Source organism: Colletotrichum higginsianum, chromosome 3, assembly GCF_001672515.1.
Source record: "Colletotrichum higginsianum IMI 349063 chromosome 3, whole genome shotgun sequence".
Taxonomy (NCBI): Eukaryota; Fungi; Ascomycota; class Sordariomycetes; order Glomerellales; family Glomerellaceae; genus Colletotrichum; species Colletotrichum higginsianum.
Genome location: NC_030956.1, coordinates 1,669,742 through 1,693,786, shown reverse-complemented (window position 1 = coordinate 1,693,786; position 24,045 = coordinate 1,669,742). Strand labels below are relative to the sequence as shown.

Here is a 24,045-nt window from a genome sequence, read left to right as displayed (position 1 = left end):
GCAAGGAGTTTGGAGTGCACATGCAAAAAAGTATCAAAACTAAGAATCGGGGAGTTGGGTTTACGCGCTTTCGATTAGGTCGTCCTCTTCGGGCCAGGACGCCAATGTGGTAATATTGTACATCATGAGGAGGCCTACAGATACAGCTTTGGAATACATGAAATGAACGACACTTTGCGTTTCATCGACTCATGACGAGGGCTTCAGGCCCAACGAGCTATCAACGTTGGCAGCCTTATTATGGATCCGGGGACATGCAGCCAAGGCTTAGTAAGGAGCGTGTGTCGGATCATCTCCTCATAAATGACGCATTCGTGTAAGTTTCCGAGGGCGGGGGAACTTCCATCGGACCTCACTCCGGACGTCTTATGTCGCCCTGTTTGGCAATTCGATTTCGTAGTTCAAACACACAAAGCCGGGCGGGCTTGGGAACAAAGACTACACACACATACACACACCCCGGAGTCATTTAGCGCAATGCCGTTGACACAAGACCTCCTCGCCTCGGACCCCGCGTCCTACGCCCGCGCAACCCGGTCTCGCTTCCTCAACGCCGCCGCAAAGGGTACCGTGCCCAAGGACGTTCTCGGCCGCTGGCTCGCCAACGACCGGCTGTACATCCATGCCTACATCAAAGGCGTCGGCCGCCTCCTCGATGCGCTGGACTTGCCCGACATTGCCTCCACCACCACCGCCGCGGCGGTGTCGTCGGTGCCAGAGAGACTCCTCCAGTGGCTCATCGACGCCCTTGTCAACGTCCGGCGAGAAGAGAGGTTCTTTGTCGACACGGCGGCGCGCTTCAGCATTGAAGTGAACCTGCCGGTGTCCGAATGCGGCGTTGTCGCCCCGGACGAAAAGCTCGACGGCCTGAGGCGCTTTGAGAAACTGTTTGGGGGGCTAAGCAAGGGACCGGAGCCGCTCGGGTGGTTGGAAGGTGCGGTGTTGCTGTACGCCACGGAAAAATGCTACCTCGACGCCTGGTCTCACGCCAGAGGCGCGTTGGATACGTCTGCGGATGGCAGTCGGGACGCGGACGGCGGCGCGTTGAGGAGGGAGTTCATTCCCAACTGGAGTAGCGAAGAGTTCAAGGCTTTTGTGGATGAGCTCGGGGCCATCATTGACCAAGGATTCGAGGAAGCAGTCAAGAAAAGAGAGGAGGGGGTTGAGGGCAGCCTGCGGGAACGCGCGCTATGGGTCTGGGGAGAAGTCGTGCTTGCTGAGGAGGCATTCTGGCCAGCTTTGGACTGAAACACGTGTGAAGTAAATGAAAGAATGTTAAGGGGTACATGTCAAACACAGTACCATGTCAGTCATTGCAGTCAACAATCTCGTTACAATAATCGTATACAACTAATGATTAAGCGATGCCATTACCGAAGTCAGTGGCCAAGATTACGGAGACCCCAAAAGTCTCCTTCGTACCAACATTATTCGCGCAGCGAGCGCATGGTATCGCCGCGGACCCAACGCCGTCGCTATGCCGTAAAACACCAAAGCACCGCCGTGTACGTTGTCATCAGACCGCAATCATCCGGGGTCCTTTTTCGCCTGTCCTTGTACTCTCATCTCCCGGGAGTGACACAGCATCTCCCTCTTCAACCGCAGACACATCATTAGCGAGCTCCTCCTCGTCGTCATCGGAGATCTCCTTCACCGTGCAGGTGAACGCGGGTTTCTCCACTGTGGGCGTCTCGTCGTCTTCTGCGTCTACAGGGGCATCTGTACTCATCGGAGAAGTCTCTGCAGTTGCAACCTCAGACGACGGAATAATGTTGGGATCGACGCAGTCGTAAAACAGCATGAAGACGTTGCCCTGATCCAGGAGCTCCTCCTCGTCAACCTTCCTCACAGTCTCGTCGCTCAAGCGCCACCAGTCCATCTCCTCATCATCGTCTAGAGCCGCAGACTTGACCGGCGCCTCAGCACTGCCCTCTGGCGACGAGTGACGAGGAAATTTCCGGTAACAAACATAATGCCCGTTCTCGTGTCTTCCATAATGGGTCACGACAGCCCGCAGCTCGTATATAGGACCGGTGACGTATGACTTGCGCTTGTCGCCGGCAATCATGGACGACCTGGGATCTAGCAGCCACTGCTCCTCGACGGGTTGATGACTGATACTGGCACTGCCGAGGCACCATGGGCCGAGGTCCAGCGTCAAAGGGAAGCGAATGCCCGACGAGTTCTTGTACATCATGCCGGTATTCTCGTCGAATACGGACCGGTTCATGTGAACAGCGAGACTCTGCGGAGGGCGAGCAATGACGGCCTGTTTCGTCTTGGTCGACGAGACTTTGAATTGAGATGGGAACTTGCACTTCTCGGTGAGCGTCTTGTCCTCAAAGTCATCCTCCTCCAGCGCCTCTTCGACGGCGGCGAGACGTAGTTTCGGCTCCTTGAGCTTCTCCTCGTCCGTATATGACGCCTCGGCTCTTTCGACGATCATCGTCAAAAGCCGCTTCGCTTTCAGCAACGTACACTTGCCGCACTCGACGCCTTCAATCGACTCGATGTGCGCATACGCGTCCAACAGCTCGTAGAGGTCGTGATCGTTGCCGCCAACGTTCAAACTCAGGGTCAGGCAGTTGAAGGGAATCATCGACAGTCCGTCCGAATGCCCACACTCGACGCAGGCGACTCGCTGTGCAATCAGCCCCTCGAGCGGATTCCGCAACACTCTGGCTGAGCTAATCTTCGAAACCGTCGACAAACTCTGGTATCCGCTGTCGTCACTATGCTGGCTCGTTGCGGTGTCGTCGTTCGCGCATTCCGACTCGAATCCCATCGGCTTCTGCATCGCCGTTGCTGCCTTGGCAATCTCCCTGTCCACCTCGTCCAGCAGCTTCGAAAAGTACTCCTGGGCGTCCTGCTGCTGCCATGTGCTCATGTTCTTCAGCGACCCGGGGGTCCACAGCGTCTTACCATAGTTTCGAGCGCTGTTGAGGTCCGCAATCAAAATCCGGAGCGTATCCACGGCCTCAACCTTCCGTCGGTCAATTTCGGGATCCTGGACAGGGTCGGCCAGGTATTTGGGGAACGGCTTTAGCGACGCAAGGCCTTGCAGGATGCTGTTCTGATAGCACGAGTTGGACAGGTTTCCCAAGCCTGGTGGGTAGTCGCTGGACCCTTTGAGACTCATGACGGCGCTAGAGACGGATGATAGCCCCCGAATGCCGGCCTGAGACACCGTCCCCATGATGCCTCCCTGCCTATGTATGCCCAGTATGTTCTTGAGGAGCTCGCTCTTTGCAGCGTGCGTTCTCGCTCGATTTTGGAGCATCGGTCGTGGAAATAGTGGCGGATAAAGCCAGTCTTCGAGAAGGGTCAGGGCGTCAAACGGGATAAGCCAGACAAGAGTGTTCCAGAGGGTCCGACCGAGGCGGGACAAGAGGGGCGTTGGAAGAGCCGAAGCGCCGAAGATGGAGTAGGTGGCTGTTGCTACGAGAGCGAATAGAGACAACACGACGCTCGGCTCCGTCAGTCTTGTCCAAAAGGTCTCGTCGTGAATTTGTCGGTAATGGTCAGGCCCGTAGGTGTCCTTCAATGAGCCGGGAGAATTCATGCTGCGTGGTTGTTTTATGAGTTGGTATAAGGATATCGTGTGGTGGACAGCTTCAAGCGAGCTTCTGCAATGCAATGTAAGAGAGACCGCGCGCTGCCATGTCGAGGAGGGTATTCGAAGAGCTGTCGTGGCGATGCCTGCTGATTACGTGTAGTGGTGAGTAAGGTCCTGGAAGCACGGTTCTGGAGGAGAGGATTGAAGTGTTCGCAAAAGGGTGGCAGGGGGGTTCCACAGGGGGCAATGACTGACTGGTCAGTGCGCGCATGCTCCCAGGCTTGTGATGCCCCCGTTCTTATCGAGATTAGATAACATGATTGCCCAGATAAGGAACTTTTCTTTATCCCCCACAAACCTCGAAGCGCAGGGTGACCAACCTGCACATCAACGACATATAGCAAAGATGGCAAAGCCGGGCGTTTCCAAAAAGACCAAGCGTAAGGCAACCCCGTCTTTGTTGCAATTCTTCCACTAACCTCAACAGAACCCTCGGTCCACTCCAGAGCGGCGAGGCGCGCGACGGACGTCGACATCGACACCGACAAGTCTCTCAAGAACGTCAAGGCCCCAGTGGAATCAAAAGACTACCGGCCGTCAGTCCTGGCCGCGCAAACCAATGCCGGCGTTTCCAAGAAGTCCAAAAACCGCAAGGCGCAGGTGAGCGCCAAGGCAAAGAAGAGAAACGAAAAGGCGATGGACCGCGCGGAGGCCATCATGGAGCGGACGTCCAACAAGATCGAGAAGAGCAAGAGCAGATCGCGGAGGATTCAGACGCGGAGCAAGCAGTGGGACGACATCAACAAGGACCTGCCTGTAGTGAAGAAATTTCCCGACGAGGAGGACCTTGAGGTGGAGGAGCGCAAGACCAGGGCGGCTGTTGTGGTCGCGGACAAGGACTGGGAGACGGACGAGGAAATGAACGGCGTCGATGAGGACTCTACAGCCGCTGTCGCCGAAGCTGTGCAGGCCGCTCCGGCCAATGATGATATCGACGAGGAGATTCTATAGTCGTTTGGAAGTTTTAGGGTGCCCTAGAGGTTGTTGTGTCCGGTAGGGGCTATGAGACTTATGATAGATACCCAATGATGTGACAAGTTCATGCATGCAGACAGCCTACCTTGTTCACCTAATGGTAGGTTGATGAGGGTAATGGTGAACAATGCGTAGGTATACTGAACTTGTTTTCTGCATAACTAGTAATACACGCGTTAGCTGATAGCTGCGCTGATGGGTCCTATATCTAAAGGCCTCTATAGTGCCCTTCGTGTACATTATACCCTCTAATTCAGCAATAGTGTGTAGCGAATGTTTCTGGATTGTACGACTAGGCACTAACCTAACCACCAACATACAGTTCATTATAGCTCTTCGACACAGACGGGCAGTGTTAGGAGTCAGGACCGGCGGGGTTTATGAGACGGGTCCGGCCCTGCCAGCCAAGATCGACGCCGGCATGCTGAATTTTCCCTATTTAATTGTGACCTCAAAGCTGGACTGCAAATTAGTTTTTGTTGTTCGACTGCGCCGCTAACAACGCTTCCTCAAGAAGAGCGTTCCTCAACTTTTCAATTACAAGAAAGTGCGTCAGGCGCATCATGTGCAGGTATTAAGACACCGTTTTGTGTGTGTGACAGCTCCCCTATATTACATACTATATGAGAATCGTTGAGACTAGTCTAGAACCGACCGTGGGAGCGCAGCAGCAGCAGCAGCAGCAGCACAACAATAACAACTCAACAGATGAAATACCATTATCATCACGATGAAACCCCGACACAATACGCTTGGCCGAGCCAGAAGTTTGTCACGCAGTCCCGGCTGACAGCAGGGTTCCAGTCGTAGAACTGGTTCAGCGAGATGCCATTGTCTTGTGCCATCGAGGCGCACCCATCCCCGGACTGGACCACATTCCACTTGTTACAGTTGCTTGGCTGGCCCTCGTGCGTAGGCGCGGGAGGAGTCGGGTTGACAGCACTTGTCGTCGTCGTCCTCGTCAACGCCGTCGATGACGATGTGGAGATAGTTCCGCTTCCAGAGACGCCGACGCAGTATGCCTGGCCCAACCACAAGTTGGCAACACAGTCGCTACTAACTGCCGGGTTCCAGGTCAAGAACTGGTTCAACGAGATGCCATTGCTCTCAGCGAGTAAGCCACAGGCATCACCCGATTCCACAATATCCCACTTGTTGCAGTTACTTGGCTGGCTGGTGTGCGTCGGCCCTGGGGGGCTCGGCTTGGAAGTCGTCGGCGCCGCGGAAGTTGTCGTTGGGGGCTTCGTCGTGCCTGTGCCGCCTACGTCTCCAGATATGCCGACGCAGTATGCCTGGCCCAACCAGAAGTTGGTCGAGCAGTCACGGCTGACGGCCGGGTTCCAGTCGTAGAACTGGTCCAGCGAGATTCCGGCGCCGTCCGCAACTGAATGGCACGAGTCATCCGAGACGACGACGTGCCACGTGTCAAAGTCTGCAGGCTGACCCGAGTGCGTCGCCGCAGGGGGAGTCGAGCCTCCATCTCCGCTCGTGGTCGTTGCCGGATCCGTCTCGGTGACGGTGCGTGTGGCCTGCAGGTTCCAGGATCCGCAGTACCGCTCACCAGCCACGAAAGAGCAGGCCGGATCCGTGACGTTGGTGCCGAGCGCGTTCCAGGCAACAAAGTTGTCGTTGTCGGCGTTGTAGTTGCGGGCTGTAAGCTCGCAGTTGCTCTTCCAGTCTCCCAGCTGGTCGGACGGGAACTGGTAGTCGTCGCCCTTGAAATAATGCACGCAATCGTCGCGGACTCCCGTTGCCAGCGGCGCAGGGGTGTACGGTCGCGAGTAGCTCGTCACAGTGGCATTGGGGAGCATGGTGAAAGGGACGCCGGTGAAGGCAGCACTGGGATCAACTGTGACGGAGACATAGCCCGGCCGGCCATCATAGGTATTGACTGCATGGAGAATTGAGGGTCAGCAAGGGGGCTTATCGAGAGAGTTGAGAGCTAGCAAGGGCGACCTACTGTCTCCCACTGGCTGTACGCAGTAGCTTTCTCCCGCATACAGGTTGGTGCAGTTGGCATTGATGCCGGTGTTGAGGAAGAGGAAGTCGTCTAGGGAGATGGCGAACTTGAGGACCACGAGGTTACAGTAATCGCCCGCTCCGACGTCGTACCAGCGGCCGCAAGGCTTATTTGATACCCCGGCGGCATCTGTTGGCGCAGGTGCGGCCGTAGTCGGGATCAATGGTGGAATATTGGTCGTCACAGGAGGAGTCAGCTGAGGCTCAGGAGGAGTGATGCAGAGTGTGGTGCCGTTCATCATGTCGATATTGGAGCAGACGGAGTTGATGACCAGGTTCCAGGCCTTGAGCTGGGTCTCGGTGATGCCTGCAGCGTCTGCGATGGTGACACACGTCTGATTGACTCCAACAGTGACGGTGTCGCACTTGTTGGTGATACAGAGACTGCCTGACGTGGGGAAGTCGGCACAGTAGGCGGCCAGATTATTGTCTGCGAGAAGTCAAGCTGTGCCAACGCCCTGGGCCTTGGAGATGCTGTAGCAGTCATCGCCGCTCTGGATCGCATACCGCGTTCCGCCACACGAGGCCTCCGTAGGCTCCGGCTCGCTGGTTGAGTAGTCTATGGTTGTGGTAGTTACAGGTTTGCCCGTGATGCCACAGCTCGACGTCATGCTCTGATAGAGCGACTTGCTGGCCACGACGGGACCATCGAAATAGGGAGATCCGGCGCGCATGCGCAGCCTAGCTGCGATGCAAACATCGAAACTGCTGGGCTCTGCGGCCCCCTCCGGGGCCTCGCTGAGATAGTTGAAAGGTGAGAATGTTGGAGTTGTAAGCATGCGTCACGGGAAGCGGACACAGACGACGTGGACGAGTGATGTTGACTAACCTCCAGGGTCTCTGAAGACGACTGCCAAGGCTTCAACAGGGCCGCAAAAGTTGTTGTTCTCCCGCAGACATGTAAATTGAAACCTGTGCTCCAGGGTGGCTGGAATAATCACTGGCGATGAGGGAAGCTCAAAGTCGGCAGGGACACTCACGTCCTCGCCACACGCGGAACGGACTGACACTGTCCATGAAGACAGCGCCGCGGCGCAGCCCGACGTACACAAGCGCTCTAGGGGCGCAGGGGGGTAGAAGAACTCTGGGCGAAGATCCCACACGAGACGGTCACAGGCTACGTTGGCCAGCAGAGCCGCAGAGCAAGCCGAGGGGAGGTTGTCGGACAGGCTGTCATCGTAGATCATTGTAACAGCGGCCACGGGCCGGAGCTCAGTAGAGCTCCAAGGCCCAGGAAACGGCAGAGTTGAACCATGATGGTGACGACCGGAAGGTTTCACAGCGAGAAACCGAACAAGGGGAAGTCGAAGTTTTGGCCTACTTCATGCGTTGTGGGAGAAGATCGAGAGCTGGGAAGGTGAGTAATTAAGTGACATGGGTGAGCTTGATGAAATCCCCTGCCGGCCAGCTCTCTCGCACACTGTAAACCAGAATCCACCAAGGCCTCATTTTCCTGGCACTTTCGAAAAAGACCAAATGTCCAGTGGTAGGTAGGTATTCAGGGGTAGACGCAATTCTGCTGGACCGGAGATGGACAACCCGTGTCGCGCGTCTTCAATCTCTTGCAGGTGTGTATAATCTGCCGTGAAGGTGCGCCACATCGTATGTCAGACCGGGTGACAACTTCTCGAAATGGACGGAGGATGCGAAACAATTTATATTAGGCGCCGCGTGAAGGCCGTAACAAGTACGGGTTCAGTGACTCCTCTCTCGGCGGCGACTCTTCCGCCTGGCTCCGCTATTGGCCGGTGTCCATAAGTAGGTACCTAGGTAGGCATGTAGCTAAGTAGTTAAGGTTGCTAACGGAGCGGGTAATCCCGCAGGATCCCTGTCTGGCTAATATATAAAATTAGACAACCTTGACCACCTTGTTGTGCTGACCACCATCTTGACTTGCGCCGACCACCATCTTTACAACACGCGAACTACTATACGAGAACGGCCTGCCCAACAAACCTTTGCCACTGTCGATCGAAATGACCCACCTGACCGACGAACTGGTTCATTACTGCATGCGGGCCAATCTACAGAATCCTATACTACCCTACTATCACCGTTACCTAACCATCCCGCGATACTCTCGCGATGCCATGTCCCAACGGCGCGACTCTGTAGCAGCTTAGGCCCCTGACCCCCCTTAAGGCTGCCTTGGCATGGTTACACTCGACCTGGAGACGGCCGCACTAGCTAGATGAAGCTATGGATATCGCAGGAATATCGCAGAGTTGGGGCCTGGATAGTATGACTTTAATTTGCGGGCCGTCCCGCCACCGAAGACACCCGCCTTCCCTTGCATGACAAGAGTTAGGAGGTAGGGAAGCAGCACAATGTCCGTTCCTGCAAAAGGTGAAGGACATGGGCAGGACAGCATGTCTGAGCGAAAAAGTGAGTATACTGAGAATGGTCTGTTCGGCTCTTGAATTGCTACGCCAGCGAGATGGGGTGCGACGTCCTCTCCTATGTTAAGTGACCAAGGGTTCCCAGGTTTCCTAGGTTTCCTGTCATTTCTCCACGCTTGCTTCCATTACCTGACCATAGGGGTTCACTCTTTTGCCCCCGAATCATTCATTGTCGTTCTCCTTTTCCCTCAACATATCCGTAATTGACTTCGTTCTTGGCCAAGACCCAAGACAGACGATATGGGGACACGGTCTTGGCTGTCCTTGAGCGCCTTGCTCTTGTTGACGTTGACTACACGCAGCATCGCCGGAGTCATCAACCTCAAACCTCATCTTTGAGACGTGCCACATCAGCCCTAAACGTGTAGAAGCGCCATATCGTATGTCTGAATACTCCAGGTATCTGCATGCACTCAAATGAACCTCCGACTGACCGCGCCAACAGGTTCCTGGACTATTCCGCCAAAATCCGCCGTGAATATGAGCTGCCAGTCTGCAGTACTGGTGACCGTCCTGATGGGCTCCAACCCAGGGATGTCGAGGCATCCAACGGCGTTTCCCTCCTAGAGGAGGACTCGCTGTCATTCCTGTTCTCCAGACAAGTCGTGGGAGGCGATGACTATTCGTGCGGCCCAGACCGTCCCCGCAGAAACGGCGCATGTTGCCCGAAAGAGACCCTCCAGTGTAACTATGGCGAGGAGTATGTTTTCCATGTCCCAAACATCTGCACCTGATATAAACGATGACTCAGAGCCCAGGTACTGCGGCACATCGGGCATCTCACCTAATGAAGTCTGCTGGTCCAACTGTGATGCCAAAGCAGAATGTGGCAAGAACGCCAAAGTCCCTGGACAGAAGTGTCCTCTCAACGTCTGTTGTGGAAAGGGAGTGCTGTCTTGATATTCTCCGCGACTGACTCGAAAACAATCCACTAACGGCATCGCAACTTGTAGATGGGGCTTTTGCGGAATGACAAAGTAAGTTGAAGAGGCCCCCCCCCCCGCCCTGTTTGTCGCTTGTCTTCTAACACCGTCAAAGGGACTTTTGCGAAGTAGAAGATAATGGCGCCACTGGCGGTTGCCAGTCCAATTGCGACAGCCCGGTCCCAAGGACAAGGACTCTGGACAGCTGGATCGTGTCATTGAGCACTACGAGACCTGATGATACAACTCCGAGTGTCAGGGAATGGTGAGTGCCGTCATTATCGAAGCCTTGCAAAGATCAAGGCCAGAGAGCTTCAACTGACATGATGGTGACACAACACACAGCCCATGAAGGACATACCCGTCAACTCGCTGACTCACCTGTACTTTTCCTTTGCATTCATCACCCCCAACGAGTACAACATTGTCGGGATGGACGGTCTGCCCTCGGAGCTCTTCAGCAACTTCACCGACCTGAAGAAGGATAATCCGAGTCTGAAAATGACCATTGCCATCGGAGGATGGACACACAACGACCCAGGTACGTGCTTCGTCCATTTGACTTGTGAAGCAACGCAGGCTAACAAGGCTCTCCAGGCCCTCTTCAGAAGGTGTTTAGCGACATGGTCAGCACGAAGCAGAACCGATCGACGTTCATTGAGAACTTAATGGCCTTCCTTCGTCAATATGCGTTTGATGGTGTTGACTTTGACTGGGTACGCAATGCCATGCCAACCTAGACCGTTGCAGTGGCTGTTGCTAATAACTGTCGAACAGGAATGCCCCGGTGCTGACGACAGAGGTGGCGTGCCCGAAGATGGCGTCAACTTTACCCAATTCCTGAAAGAGCTCGAAGAAGAAAACAAGAAGCAGCCGAAAAGGTACATTGTATCTTATACTGCGCCAACGAGCTTCTGGTATCTGCGCCACTTTGATCTGAAGTCGATCGACTATGTCGACTTTGCCATTGTCATGTCCTATGAGTAAGTATCAACCCGCGATGACCCCCGAGCGAATACCCGGCAACTCGACTGACCAGTACAGTCTGCACGGAGTCTAAGATCGGGACAACCCGATCGGATCTAACATCTACGGACACACGAACCTGACTGAGATGAGTCTGGCGTTTGGCTTGTTTTGGCGCAACGATGTGCCAGCTGGCAAGCTGAACATGGGACTTGGGTTCTATGGCCGAGCCTTCCAGCTAGCCGATCCGGCTTGCAACAAACCCGGCTGCGTCTTCAATGGAGGCGCAACGAAAGGGGCCTACAGCGGCGACTCTGGCATCCTCAGCTATCGTGAGATCATGGAAATCATCAGAACCAAGAAACTTAAGCCCGTCCACGACAAGGAGGCGGGCGTCAAGTACATCACCTGGAACACTGACCAGTGGGTGTCTTATGATGACAAGGAGACGTTCAAACAGAAAAAGGACCTGGCAAAGGAGCTCGGTCTCGGTGGTTTCCTGATATGGGCCATTGACCAGGACGATGACCAGCTGTCGGCGCTGTCGGCCGTGCTGGACCCCAAGCCGCTGGGCGACTTCCGGTCAGACAAGGCGGACGAGAACTAGAAAGGCTCCAACGAGATGTGTTACATTTCGAAGTGCGGCGACGGGTGCAACCCGGGTGACATCAAGATCATGCAGAAAAAGTGCGCCAATGGCAAGGACAGCAAGCTCTGCTGCTCGCTCTCGGGAGCCCCCGACCCCAAAGAGTGCACCTGGCGAGGAGGCCCTCACCTCTGCAATGGTCACTGCCACGACGACGAGGTCATGACGCACATGAGAAAATGGGGCGGCGGCGCCGACTGCTGGTACGGCAACGCGGCGCACTGCTGCAAGAGCCCGCTCGGCGAGGAAAACACCTGCTACTGGGGCGGCGTCGCCCAGGAGTGCAAGGCTGGCCATCTGCCCCTGACCTTCTCCGGCACCATGCTCAGCACCCTTAACGACATTGCCGAGGTGATCCTCTTGGTCGTCGGCCGCGCGGTCCCTCTCGTCTCGCTCACCGACCGCATGCTCCTCGAGGTGCTCGACCAGCTCGACCTGGACACCAACAAGCTGTACTGCTGTCCCGAGAAGGATGTCGAGCGCTGGAAAAACTGCGCCTGGTACGGCAAGCCGGGCAGCTGCTTCGACGGCCACTGTCCTGACATGAAGTCTGTGCAGCTCACCGACAGCTACTTTGGCGGTGGCGAGACATGCGGCATCCAGTTATCTCGCGTGCGCACCTTCTGCTGCGAGTCGGCGGGCGATCCCCTGTTCCTCCCCGTGCCCCTGGGGAACCTGTTCGAGCACCCGCCCGACGGAGATAGTGTCGACACCGATTTCAGCCTCGAGACGGACGAGTCCTCGGCGGGCGGCGATAACGACCCCAACGAGGCCGCCTTTCAGTTTGTCGTCCTGGCATCGGCTCCCACTGGGACGTTTTTGGATGCGAAGACGCCGTCACAGAGGGCGAGCACACCGTCAGCATGGTCTGCACTGACTTCTCCGAGAAGAGCAACTGTCACAAGATCGGGCTTGGCCATGGCGTCCCCGGAACCATCCTGCAAATGCCCCCCGGCTGCGGCCCTGGCAAGTACGCCGTCGCCAAGAGCATGAAGCCCGCCCAGGGTGATGACCACGTCAAGCTGCTGCCGCGCCGACTCGCCCACCTTGCGCCACGAAAGCCTGTGGTGTACTCGCTGACCTTTGACTACGACTTTGCCCGTGTCCCACGCCACCTCGGAAGCACCCAGATGCGCATCGACTTTAGCAACCAGGACGACTACTGGGACACAGCCGTCGCCGGGTCCGTGTCCAAGAAGAAGAGGAACCTCACCAAGCGCACGCTCGCCGACGTGGGTGGCAACCATGTAAGGTGGCTTGAGGAGGAATTCCGAGACGACTACCACTTTGGCGGGCTGGAGAAGCGTGAACTGCACGAGCGCTGGTTCGGCACGAGCATCCTCGAGTGGCTCGCGCAGCTAGTCAAGCCAGAGATCAAGCGCGAGTTCATGCACAGGTACGACGACACTCTCACGGCCAAGCTCATTGATAAGACGTGGTCCTGTTCAAAGGCAGACGTCAGCTACAAGGGCCACCTGCTCGCCCAGGCCCTTCTCAAGATCAAGGTCGAGTCCAGCTTTGGCTTTACCCTCATCGTCAGCAAGCCCAGCCTGCCCCTCGACCTGAGCCAGAGCTACCTTACGTTCTACAACAAGGGCGAGATCACGGGCGTCATGACCCTCGAGGCCGTCGCCAAGGTTTTCTACGAAAAGAAGAGCGTTATTCTGAACATTCCCTTCCCCGGCGCTTCCTTCAAGATTCCGGGCATCGCTACGATTGGTCCCCAGCTCACGGTCGAGGGCAGCATCGATGCCTCCCTCGCCGTGGCAGGCACCATTGAGACCAAGCTTAAATTGCCAAGTGGGAAGTACGTATCCCCATAGTCATGTGATAAGTCTGAATCATCTTTGTTGACGTTGTATGTATCTTGTCAGGTTCGGCAAGTCGTGCCGGATAACAACGACGATGCTTACAAGCCCAAAGAGATCGGCGAAGGCGACACCAGCCTCGACCACACCGGCGACTTTGAAGGTATCAAGAAGCCCGAATTCTATGCTGGCGTCGCCGTTCAGGGCGACGTCACAGCCCGGCTCTCGGCTGCCGCCGAGTTCAGTATCCGGTTCGACGACAGATGTTTGCCGCAGCCTGGCTGCGATGCAAACATCGCAACTGCTGGGGACTACCTGTCGACGATGCCTGCTTGGCAGTGGGCTTTCTGAGCTTCCCCCTCGGCAGATAAGAACGAAAGGGAGAGAAGGGGGTGGGAGAACCCCCAGACACTACTCTAATCTTTCATCTTTCATCTTTCATTATGTAGCATAGAGACGGCGGAGAAAGTTAACTACAGAGACTTGGGGAAAATGCTTGAAATGTAGTTGTAAAATGTCGATTTCGTGTGTCTCATCCATGATTGAGCCCTGCTCTCTCTTCTATCTACCTAAGCGACAGTATGGGGCTTTATGTTCCTTTCATCCTCAAACTCAAAGTCCAACCACTCCTGCCGTCCCAGATCTTCAAAAAGTCTCAACACGCTCTGACTTGGTCTCCAGTCACCGACCTGCCACTGTACCAATGATTGAACTTGTCCCTCGTCACCATTCCCACCAGCGAGGTATCGCACACCCCACCTATGCACACCGTTTTCGCAGTCGTACGGCGCCTCGTCTCCGTACTCGTCTGACCTGCTTTCGGAAGGATACCAAGCCAGGTAAGCAAAGAGCTCCGCGTCCTCGAGGGCGCCCATGTTCTTCACTGCCGAGGCAAAGGCCGAGAGCAGAGGCTCGATCCTGTCCGCGAGCGGCTCGGTGCGGAAGACGTCTGGGAAATAATCAACCTCTTCTCCGCCTTGGGGATCCTCGTCCCACTGCTTGTCTATCTTCTCGTCCTCCGCGGTGGACTGCAGAGGCGGATAGTGGTCGGCTTCGGAGATGACGAAGCCCTCAGGATGGGGATCCTCGCCTCGCGGGCCGACGAAATACCAGCTGCCGTCTGGTCGCAGCGGGTGAAACTCGACAGTGAGCCGTCGCATGCGTGACCACTGCGCCGAAGGTTCCGCATCGGGGACAGGGAAGAGATGTTCGGTGACAAAGGCTCTGAGGTTGAGCTCCTGCAGCTGGGCCGCCAGCACGCACAGTCCTACGGACAAAGGGTCCTGCTTCGCTGGTGCCACGAGATCCGGCATCGCCAGCGCCTGGTCGTCGTCGCAAGAAAGTTTCGGCTGTCAGAACCACAGCCTGGCCTTGGTCAAGGTGGCAGGGATCCGCAGGCCCAGCATCTCCTCCTGCTTCTCTATGGCAGCGCCAAAATCGTGACGCGCATCTCTCCACGGCCCTTCCCAGACCCGTGTGAAATGGCGGATGGGCTGGCCGGCCGCGGGGACGGGCAGCCACTCCCACAGCCACGACAATTCGATCTCTACTACACCGGGGAGATGAACGAGGCATTCCGGGGGCACGCGAAGAGAGACGGGCCGGACGCGGCTGAATTGGAAGTCCTGAACGGGCCCGGAGCCGTGCAGGATGCGAAGCTTGAGCACAAACGGCAGCGAGGGAAGCGTCTCTGGATTTTGCAGCGTCAGGCGGCGCGCGTGGTAGATGGGATGCTGGCAGTGCGGGTAGCGGACGAAAGACTGGCATCCGACCGTTATTTCAACTTGGACGCCCTTCTCCTCATCTATAGACGCCAACTTCGCCTCTGCCAGCGAGGCTGCGGTTCTCGCGTGGTAAGCGGCCAACTGCTCGTACAATGCGTGAAGCTGCGCGGAGAAATGTGCGTTAACGGCGGTGGTCTCATGGACCGGCTCGCGGTAGGGGACAGGTTCTTCTTGCAAGTTTTGGAGCAGCAGCATGTCCAGGTCGTGGGTGACATGCGTGAGTAGACGGCCAACCTCGGCATGCCGTGCGGCGCATTCTTGAATCGAAGCCTGGACGCGGTCATCGACGTCGGGTTCTAGAATGAGTATTACCATAACAAGTTCAACATGAGAAGCAATGTGATGAGGACAGCAGGTTGGAGAGCTTGGTGGACGTGAACTATGGCTGTATGAGTGAGTACTTGCTTGGGTAGGTAAGGTACCTTACCTAGCTTGAGGGGTGTAATGGGGTGCATCACACACCCTGTGGAGACCCACTACCAAAGTACCTTTCCTACAGGGGATTACCTTGTCGGAGCAAGAACTCCTTTCGGCAGATATCTATGACCCACAGTGTAAGAAATCAAACATGACTGACTGACCTGCGCGTATGACGCCGGATTCTAGGGACCTGCACCTCTAGTTTTCAACATCATCCATCTCCCTTCCATATTCCTCCGGCACAACCACCATCATGCCGCCGAAGCGCATGACAGCAAACCCCGTCAAGCCGGCCCGGTACCGCGCCGGTAAGCCTGCCGCACCAGAGGCCTCGGACTCGGATTCGGATGGGAGCGATGATGAGACCAACGAGGCCGAGACCCAGGCCAGAGCGATTCCACCGCCACCGAAAGCTTCGAGCGCCGCCAAGATCGCTGGTAACCTCAGCAAGGTCAATCTCGACGAGCGCAGACGCGAGGCACAGGAAAAAGAGAACCAGAGAATAGCACGCGAAAAGGCAGAACGGCTCGCCGCTGAAGAGGGCTTCGTGACCGAGGAAGAAGAGGAAGAGGAAGCCGTCGACGGCGAAGGAGAGGAAAGTTCCAGCGAAGAGGAGAGCTCTAGCGAAGAAGAAGCCCCCCGCCGTCTCATGATCCGACCGAAATTCATCCCCAAGAACCAACGCAATGCAACCAAAGAACAATTCGGTGGAGCAAAGGACGACGATGCGCGGTATGCTGAGGAGGAGGCCCGCCGCAAGGCCGCCGCGGACGCACTCGTCGAGGAGCAGATAAAAAAGGACCTCGCAGCGCGCGCAGCGGGTAAGAAGCACTGGGACGACGACGAGGCGTCGGGCTCGGACGTCGACACGACGGATGACCTTGACCCGGAGGCGGAGCTGGCGGCGTGGAAGCTGCGGGAGCTGAAGCGTGTAAAGCGCGACCGCGACCGCATCGCCGAGCAGGAGGCCGAGTACGCCGAGCGCGAGCGGCGGCAGAACCTGACGCAGGAGGAGCGCGATGCCGAGGACGCCGAGAAGCTCGCGCGGCAGCAGGAGGAGAAAGACGCCAAGGGCAAGATGTCGTACCTGCAAAAGTACTATCACAAGGGAGCGTTCTACAGCGACGAGGCCAAGGCGTACGGCCTGGATAAGCGTGACATCATGGGCATGCGGATTGCGGATGATATCAAAGACCGGAGTGCGCTTCCGGAATACCTGCAGAAGCGCGACATGACGAAGTTGGGTAGGAAAGGTGCGACAAAATACAAGGACCTTAAGAGCGAAGATACCGGTCGGTGGGGAGAGTTTGACGATCGCCGTGGAGGGGGTGACCGAAGGGGCTTTAACAGGCATGATGTGGATGAACGGTTCCGACCGGACAACGACCGCGAGGTCAACGGTGCGAATGCCATTCCCTTGGGGGATCGCAAAGCATTAGACGCTCCAAAGGGTGGCCGGTCAGACGGATACAGAGACGATGATTCGAAGGACAGAGATGGCAGGTACCGGTCTCGCGATGACTACCGCCGTCGGGATCGGTCAAGGTCGAGGTCCCCGCGCCAAGACTCGCGAGACGACTACAGGGACAGGCGAAAGCGCAGTCCGTCCCGCGGGAGAGACCGCCACGATGCTGATAAGAGACGGCGCGTGGGCCCGTGATTGCGTTACATTCAAATTGTATTAGAGCGTATCCTACCAGGCTCACTACGAGCGATGCCAAATATACCCAGACTCCCAACGGAACTGTCATCGTAGACGTCGTAATGCGCTTCAGATCCTCTTGATCTCCACTCGCGCGCGCTCGAACACTCCGTGGCTAACCATTGTTTCTGCCTGGCCTGCCTCGGCCTTTGGCGGGAAGAGCGTCAGCTGCGCGTACGTGCCGGCGCCGCGCCTCTTGGACAGGTAGCCGGGGTTGATAACTAGTACACTCTCGACGACCTGTGGATTGCCAAATGTCAGTGATGAGTGCAGTGGCAAAGAGACGGCACTGACCTTGGCGAACGGAGGAAGAAAGCTGGGCACGACCAGTACGTCAGGCCGAACGTTGACCATCTCGCCCAGCTTCAAGTAGCTGAGGTCCAGCATGGCGCCCGGGGGTATGCCCTCTTCTGTCCCCGTCTTGGGCAGCTTGGGGCGGTCCGTCGGCGGGAACAACGGGAAGAAATGCCTCTGCTCGAGCATGTGCCTGCTGAGTCTCGACAATAATGACGGGTCCGAGGGACGGCCGCCGACTAGTTCCTCATGCCGCAGCTGCCAGAGGATGTCCTGTGACGATATACCCATGACCATCTCATTCATCGACAGCGTCATGGGGTTGGTGACAATCCTCGCCGTTTTAGGGAGCCCCAGCTCCTTCTTCAAGACGGAGTCTTGCGGCCACGAGACATGCTTGTCTATGACGTCGCGTACCGAGGGCACAAGGAGGACGGTGATACTAGGGTTGGCGGAGACGAGACGATTCAGAGCGGGGGAGAACATATACTTGAAGACGGCCGACATCGTGGCGCTGTCCGGGTCGATAGCCGCTTCCTCCGGGAGATCAAAGTCGCCCGTGGCAATCAGAGGATGCTCGCTGTCAATGAAAGGCCCTGTCATGACAAGAGCATCCGCGTATTTGTCGGCCGCCTGGTCACACAGAGCTTGTAGTGGCTCAAAGTCCAGGTTATCGTCTGCTGTGTACGGGCCTGAGACGTAAATGATGTTCAGGGGGGCGGGTTCTGAGTCTGTATCCATGGCGTCCGGGTCCCCTCGGAGTTTCTCGCGGTGTGCGATCAGGGCGGCTGGTGTTGAAGCAGCGTTCGGAAGCAGTGGTACTTCGAGGACTTCCTCGACTACGAACTCGTTTCCCGATGTGTTGATGCCCTTGAGGGCCACGACTTGACCAGGGAAGAAGCTGTATCCCTTGTTTCGCATGTTCAGGGGAATCCTCAGGCCACCGCCTACCCGTCTTGACATCTCTAACACCAGCGACGCTGCATTGAGCTTGCCCTCCGGGGCGTCTGAGGCGATACGCCCGACGGCAATCACCTCAGTGGTGCTCTGATTCGCTGCATTGCCAAACTCTGAAAAGTCTAGCTTGTGGTACTCCTGGACAATATGCATGAACTCGTCTATCCTGTCGTCGAGTATCTCGGACGCCTCGGACAGCTTCATAGCCAGCGGTTTGTAACCAAGCTTCTTCTGGTCGGAGGCTGCCGTCAGCTTGATGCGAGGTTCCGAGTACGGGCATATCGGTGGTTCGGGGGCGTCGAGGTGGTCGTTCAGCACTTCAACGATCTCGCCAGCGTTGTGTCGGTCGTTGAAGGAGCTTGGACTGCGGGAGTCAGCGTCAGTACTAGTACATTGGTATACATTCTGGCACTCACGGCTGCATGGAGTTCAACTGCTCCTCCATCTTGGACGCCCCCTTGTAGTCCGGCGAGCTGGAGGGAACCTCCGCCTTAACACGCGACATGGTCGGTGTCTCATGGGCGCTTTTCCGCAGGCTGTTCGGTTTGTTCAATTTCCCTGACCTAGGCGTGCTCGGCACCAATCCATCGAGCATGCCGAAGACATCGCCGCCTCTGCCAGAACGGGGAGTGCCGTGGCTGCGCTTCTCTGTCTTGATGTATGTCTGCTGCTGGTTGCTCTTCTCCAATGCATCCTGGATGTCCTTTTTAAAGTTGCGCACATGCACGATGTCGGGGTTCATGGCATCCATATCCATCTTGATGCAGAAAGACTCCCATTTGTAGAAGAGGTCCTCGGCAGACAGCTCATGCAGTCGCATGATCGACTGCAGCTCAGAGAGGACATCGGGCTCGAGACCCTTTTCGCCAGAGGTGAAGAACTCTTTGAGCTCTGATTCCGCCATAATTGTCGTTTATCGTGCTTCTTGGGTTTGGCGGGAGTTGAGTGCTGGGAAGGTTGACGACGAACTTTAGTGGACGCGTCGAGCGCGTTTGGTGGGTTGATCGCGTAAAGTGTGGTTGGCGGGGTCTTTACAGTGCGATTTTGATTTTTTGCACGGACTCGGAATCAACAATACTTCGTTCCCAAGCTTGCAGGCTTGGCTTTCTCACACTGGACGCCGCCATCTCATCAGTACCTACGCCGGGAGACCATTTTGGATCCAGCGCTACGATTAATGCCCTGATCTCAGGAACAGCTGTGAGCTTGTTCTTTTCCACCCTGCCAGCTACTGTCCCTGCACTCCGCAGACGATCTCCCGCCGCCATTCTCGCCATGTGACCACAAGGACTGCCTCACATGCACCTCCCACCTCTATGGCGGCCGGTTTCGACCGTCCGGAGCCGGGGGTTGGGCGAGCTGCTGTCCCAAGAAGGCAATTGCCTCGGTGTGCTTCCCCGCACAATAGAGTCCCCCAACTCCACACGCACCCCCGGATTACCTAGGTATGTCGGCACGGCCACGCTCCAACCAGCCTGTATCATTGTGCAGTTGGGGTGATTGCATTGCCTCTTGTCGTTTTCCTTGATTACCTTTTTACTCGTGTCTTTATATTTCATCGTCTTCCCCTTCCATCCGCGACTGCGATTTCATCGCATCGACCAAGGAGCTCTTACACCCAAGACCACAATGTCTTCCAACGGCCCTATCACCACACCGATAACCCAGCTACTGGGCATCAGGCACCCGATCCTCCTCGCCGGCATGGCACGCACATCGGGCGGGCCTCTCGCGGCCGCGGTTTCCAACGCCGGCGGCCTCGGCGTCATTGGCGGCTTCCAGTACACGCCCGACCAGCTGCGTGAGATCATCGCCGAGATGAAGGAGAATTTCAAGTCACCGGACCTGCCTTTCGGCGTCGACCTCGCCCTGCCGCAGGTTGGCGGCAACGCCCGCAAGACGAACCATGACTACACAGGCGGCAAGCTCGACGAGCTTGTTGACATCACCATTGAGTCAGGCGCTCGGCTGTTTGTCAGTGCCGTCGGCGTGCCGCCCAGGCACGTTATCGACAAGCTGCACGCCGCAGGCATCTATGTCATGAACATGGTTGGTCACCCGAAGCACGCCATCAAGGCTCTCGACCTCGGCGTCGACATCGTCTGCGCCCAGGGCGGTGAGGGTGGCGGTCACACGGGCGATGTGCCAAACTCGGTGCTCATTCCTGCCGTCGTCGACGTCGCGAGGCGGTACCGGCCCAAGATGCTCAAAGGAAGCCCCGCGCTCGTCATCGCCGCGGGCGGCATATACAACGGCCGATCACTGGCGAGCTCGCTGATGCAGGGCGCCGTGGGCGTGTGGGTCGGCACGCGCTTCGTAGCATCTGTTGAGGCCGGGTGCAGTGAGGAGCATAAACAGGAGGTCGTCTCGTGCGGGTTCGAGGGCACGGAGCGGACGCTCGTCTTATCTGGGCGGCCACTGCGATTAAAGACGAACGACTACATCCGGAAATGGCACGCGCAGCCGGACAAGATCAAGCAGCTCTGCGATGAGGGCGTGGTCCCCATCGAGTATGACTTCGAGAAGGGCAATGATATTGACCCCCCGCATTTGATGGGCCAGGTTGCCGGTGCGATCGATAAGATCCAGCCTGCCGGAGAGATTGTAGATGAGATGATCCGAGAGGCGGTTGACCAGTTGAAGCTTGGGCAGGTGTACCTGGGTGCTCGGAGTAGGCTGTGAGGATATGTATGTATGAACTGTTGTATGATCAGGTCTAGTGATGGGGATATAACGTAACTATGTGAGATGGGGTATTTTCGCTCCAGGATCGCGCCTTTAATAGTCTCTGCTAGTCAAACAAACTCTCCCACGTGGACTTGGGTATTCCCCCACCCCTGAGCCAGATCTCTAATCTCCATCCCTATCCTCTCGGACTCCTCTTTGGAATAGCCCAGGCTCCGCTGCACATCCTCCGGTGTTTGTAGCTCCCGGATGATAGGGAGCGGCGTCGGGCACGACGGACTTGCCCCGATGACCAACGTCAAAGAGTCTAAACCGGCACGGTACCGGCACTTCAGATACGACCCAGGGTTCTGGAATGGCTCCTCGCAGACGACGATGACATGCCGCGCCCCACGCACGGGGAACCCACCGCCACCTTTCCCTTCGACAATGGCAATGCTATCCCTCTGAAAGTCGATATAGATGCGCCGGTCCCCCCAAGTATTGAGCCGGACGAGAGTGTACCGCCGCAGCGCCTCATGCCTTGCTTCGCGGTTCACCGACAACAAGGACGGGTTCGGCGCGTGCGAGGCAAGCAGCGTCCGCGGCGGCAAGGCGTGGTTCCAGATCTTGAGGCGGAGTTCCGGGGGCAGGCGGGGGAAGGGTGCGAAGGAGTGCTCTGGGCCGCGAACCTGCAGGCGGAGGGCGTCGATGTTCTTGGAAAGGTTTGTCGTCGTGCGCCGAGCCTCAGTTGTGAGAACGTCGGTCACGGTCTGCGCGAAGTGGGCGAGGAAGACAAGCGGCATCAGCGGAAGGGGCATTTCGGTAGTTGGACAGCCCATTGCCTCCCGTTTGAGTTTGTGGGGAAGAGACATTGTGAGATGGTGGACTTTTCGATTGGGTTTTGTATGGTGTTTGTAATAGGGGTTACAGTGGTCCCCTGCCTCCTGTTTTCCCTTCTTCTTCCTAGCACCGGTGACCTAGTCACCACGAGGGAGGGACCCGTCGCCTTTTTAGAGGTCTGTGATACGCAAGGTCGACAGGTGATATGGGGCAACGAAAGTTTCGGCGGAAGGATCTTTACTTTGTCGAACTTGTCTTGGGTGGTGGCTGGTGGGTTGAACCCGAGTGTGCGGTGCTGCCGGTGCGGTGAGGGTCGAGACGCCGCGAGTGACAACGGTGATACGGCGCTTGTGACCTTCAAGGCTAGCAGCTCGGTGTTCTCGGCGAGTAGGGGAAGCGATTGGTCGTGGCTGGGAAGGTGGTCTTTGAGAGAAAGCCACGGGGTTTCTAGCATGGAGTTGGTGGCTGTGAGTTTCTTTGTTCGATGGCCCAGAGGCGTCGGTTGTCGAGATCATGAACTCAAAGCACAAAGTCGGGGGGCGCTCGAAGGACGATGCGAGGTGTGGGTTACATATATTTGAGTTAATCTTTAGGCTCACATGAGGCACAGTACATAGGCATCGAGTCTTAGGCCAATCTCTTGGTGAGACGATAATTCGGCGACTGCATGACGACGAGCTGAAACTCCAATGAGGCTACCACGATTGTCAATACGACCCAACCCCAAGTAGGGGCCCCTTGATTACAAAGTAGTACATTTGCCGCCGTCATTACCAGCGGCGAGAGTGAGACCTGTAGCAGAACTACTGTCATGTCGAGGGACATCAGTCACGCCCGGAGAAGGCAAGACTGTGAGATGAGTGACGGGTGTTCCACTCCTAGCGATGGCGAGAGGCACATATTTTCCGTCATCATCGTCTGGCAGACATTGTACATCAAGATCATGCTCATAAACGTCAGAGTGTCTTAGACACTGCGGACTCAACGTTGCAGCTGATTGATGTCAGGAGGTTGGAACAGGTGAAATCAATGATAGAAGGTTCGAGGGTGGGGGCAACTGGTTCATTTGCACGAGTCTTAACGGCTGTCATTGAACCGTTTGAGACAATACTCGCGTCATGGACATTCCTCCAACTACACATGGGAGACGCCACTCTGATGGATCAAGGGGGCTGATACTGATGCCACACCGCTCACCATCGATCCTGGGACCACGAGCGCGAGTGAAAACTATGGCCGGAAACATAAAGAGCCCTGTGAAGGTGACCCTACAAGCTAAAAGTCTTGATGACTGACGTTGGCCTGGAGTAACAGTGGCAATCATTTGACACTCGCGAGTGAAACAGAGTGGCTTTCACGATAAAGGGTGGCTTATACCAATGATTTCTCGATCATCGATTGCGCTGTGGGAGCTCGGTTATTATACAGTGATAGCGAAAAGTATTCAAGATTTGAATACAATTATTCAACAGGCCGAGAATTTAATATTAATAGTTGAAAAGTTCCGAACCAATGAGTCCTCAAGTCAGAGCCCGCGGAAACGCTTTGGACTAGGCCATCTATCTACCTTGCCAGTCAATGTTGAAGGTTCAAGTCAGGTTTGCTTCTTTTCCGTTGCCCTGATCAGAGTTAACGACGGAGAGATTGATTCTCCGACTTGGGTCACGATAGTTACATGCTCTCGCTACAATCGAACGAAGGCCTCCTCGGCCTGTTTTCACATAAGTACAAAAGACAAACACCCCCCCTGTTTCCCACTAAATAGAGCCTATAAGTCTTAAAATGTGTTTGCCCGTGTGCCTCAGGGACCCCCAGGTCCAGATATCTGGCAATGGGCTTATTTGACCACGTCGAGGAAAGTACATTTCGCAAAGCTTGTGTTATCGCTATCGGAAAGAGCGACCAATGTATTACCAACCTCTTGCTTCTTCAGGTTGGCTGTTTCCTTGGAGCTCCCCTTTGCTCCTGCCTCTATCACACCTTTGAGCTTTCCTCAGGCATTCCAGCAATAAAACATTCATGGTCCACC

The 24,045-nt window shown here is 56.2% G+C and overlaps 14 protein-coding genes across 14 annotated transcripts; 8 read left to right on the top strand and 6 right to left on the bottom strand.

Moving 5' to 3' along the window:
* Positions 1–477: 477 nt before the first annotated feature.
* CH63R_04078 (Transcription regulator) lies at positions 478–1,248 on the top strand (the record flags this gene model as incomplete). The annotated part of the gene is made up of 1 exon (XM_018299053.1): positions 478–1,248. The coding sequence occupies one exon, from the start codon at positions 478–480 to the stop codon at positions 1,246–1,248; it is 771 nt and encodes a 256-aa protein (XP_018160299.1).
* A 268-nt stretch (positions 1,249–1,516) lies between these two features.
* CH63R_04077 (Ubiquitin carboxyl-terminal hydrolase) lies at positions 1,517–3,562 on the bottom strand (the record flags this gene model as incomplete). Its single annotated transcript, XM_018299052.1, has 1 exon — positions 1,517–3,562. The coding sequence occupies one exon, from the start codon at positions 3,560–3,562 to the stop codon at positions 1,517–1,519; it is 2,046 nt and encodes a 681-aa protein (XP_018160298.1).
* Positions 3,563–3,962: 400 nt separating this feature from the next.
* On the top strand, positions 3,963–4,567 carry CH63R_04076 (Microfibril-associated protein; the record flags this gene model as incomplete). Its single annotated transcript, XM_018299051.1, has 2 exons — positions 3,963–3,996; positions 4,044–4,567. The coding sequence occupies 2 exons, from the start codon at positions 3,963–3,965 to the stop codon at positions 4,565–4,567; spliced, it is 558 nt and encodes a 185-aa protein (XP_018160297.1).
* A 749-nt stretch (positions 4,568–5,316) lies between these two features.
* Positions 5,317–7,797, bottom strand: CH63R_04075 (LysM domain-containing protein; the record flags this gene model as incomplete). Its single annotated transcript, XM_018299050.1, has 3 exons — positions 5,317–6,482; positions 6,552–7,040; positions 7,440–7,797. 3 exons carry the CDS (start codon positions 7,795–7,797, stop codon positions 5,317–5,319), a joined length of 2,013 nt encoding a protein of 670 aa, XP_018160296.1.
* Positions 7,798–9,391: 1,594 nt separating this feature from the next.
* On the top strand, positions 9,392–9,909 carry CH63R_04074 (oviduct-specific glycoprotein; the record flags this gene model as incomplete). Its single annotated transcript, XM_018299049.1, has 3 exons — positions 9,392–9,408; positions 9,455–9,709; positions 9,768–9,909. 3 exons carry the CDS (start codon positions 9,392–9,394, stop codon positions 9,907–9,909), a joined length of 414 nt encoding a protein of 137 aa, XP_018160295.1.
* A 285-nt stretch (positions 9,910–10,194) lies between these two features.
* CH63R_04073 (Chitotriosidase-1) lies at positions 10,195–10,919 on the top strand (the record flags this gene model as incomplete). Its single annotated transcript, XM_018299048.1, has 4 exons — positions 10,195–10,197; positions 10,278–10,473; positions 10,530–10,648; positions 10,710–10,919. 4 exons carry the CDS (start codon positions 10,195–10,197, stop codon positions 10,917–10,919), a joined length of 528 nt encoding a protein of 175 aa, XP_018160294.1.
* Positions 10,920–11,046: 127 nt separating this feature from the next.
* On the top strand, positions 11,047–11,505 carry CH63R_04072 (Glycosyl hydrolases family 18 protein; the record flags this gene model as incomplete). Its single annotated transcript, XM_018299047.1, has 1 exon — positions 11,047–11,505. One exon carries the CDS (start codon positions 11,047–11,049, stop codon positions 11,503–11,505), a length of 459 nt encoding a protein of 152 aa, XP_018160293.1.
* A 69-nt stretch (positions 11,506–11,574) lies between these two features.
* On the top strand, positions 11,575–13,703 carry CH63R_04071 (Chitotriosidase-1; the record flags this gene model as incomplete). The annotated part of the gene is made up of 3 exons (XM_018299046.1): positions 11,575–12,359; positions 12,407–13,355; positions 13,419–13,703. 3 exons carry the CDS (start codon positions 11,575–11,577, stop codon positions 13,701–13,703), a joined length of 2,019 nt encoding a protein of 672 aa, XP_018160292.1.
* Positions 13,704–13,921: 218 nt separating this feature from the next.
* CH63R_04070 (uncharacterized protein) lies at positions 13,922–14,665 on the bottom strand (the record flags this gene model as incomplete). Its single annotated transcript, XM_018299045.1, has 1 exon — positions 13,922–14,665. One exon carries the CDS (start codon positions 14,663–14,665, stop codon positions 13,922–13,924), a length of 744 nt encoding a protein of 247 aa, XP_018160291.1.
* Positions 14,666–14,704: 39 nt separating this feature from the next.
* Positions 14,705–15,591, bottom strand: CH63R_04069 (uncharacterized protein; the record flags this gene model as incomplete). The annotated part of the gene is made up of 2 exons (XM_018299044.1): positions 14,705–15,432; positions 15,564–15,591. 2 exons carry the CDS (start codon positions 15,589–15,591, stop codon positions 14,705–14,707), a joined length of 756 nt encoding a protein of 251 aa, XP_018160290.1.
* A 218-nt stretch (positions 15,592–15,809) lies between these two features.
* CH63R_04068 (Microfibrillar-associated protein MfaP1) lies at positions 15,810–17,216 on the top strand (the record flags this gene model as incomplete). Its single annotated transcript, XM_018299043.1, has 1 exon — positions 15,810–17,216. One exon carries the CDS (start codon positions 15,810–15,812, stop codon positions 17,214–17,216), a length of 1,407 nt encoding a protein of 468 aa, XP_018160289.1.
* Positions 17,217–17,327: 111 nt separating this feature from the next.
* On the bottom strand, positions 17,328–19,413 carry CH63R_04067 (DNA polymerase alpha subunit B; the record flags this gene model as incomplete). The annotated part of the gene is made up of 2 exons (XM_018299042.1): positions 17,328–18,873; positions 18,926–19,413. The coding sequence occupies 2 exons, from the start codon at positions 19,411–19,413 to the stop codon at positions 17,328–17,330; spliced, it is 2,034 nt and encodes a 677-aa protein (XP_018160288.1).
* A 725-nt stretch (positions 19,414–20,138) lies between these two features.
* Positions 20,139–21,191, top strand: CH63R_04066 (2-nitropropane dioxygenase; the record flags this gene model as incomplete). Its single annotated transcript, XM_018299041.1, has 1 exon — positions 20,139–21,191. The coding sequence occupies one exon, from the start codon at positions 20,139–20,141 to the stop codon at positions 21,189–21,191; it is 1,053 nt and encodes a 350-aa protein (XP_018160287.1).
* Positions 21,192–21,304: 113 nt separating this feature from the next.
* On the bottom strand, positions 21,305–22,048 carry CH63R_04065 (uncharacterized protein; the record flags this gene model as incomplete). Its single annotated transcript, XM_018299040.1, has 1 exon — positions 21,305–22,048. One exon carries the CDS (start codon positions 22,046–22,048, stop codon positions 21,305–21,307), a length of 744 nt encoding a protein of 247 aa, XP_018160286.1.
* Positions 22,049–24,045: the final 1,997 nt, after the last annotated feature.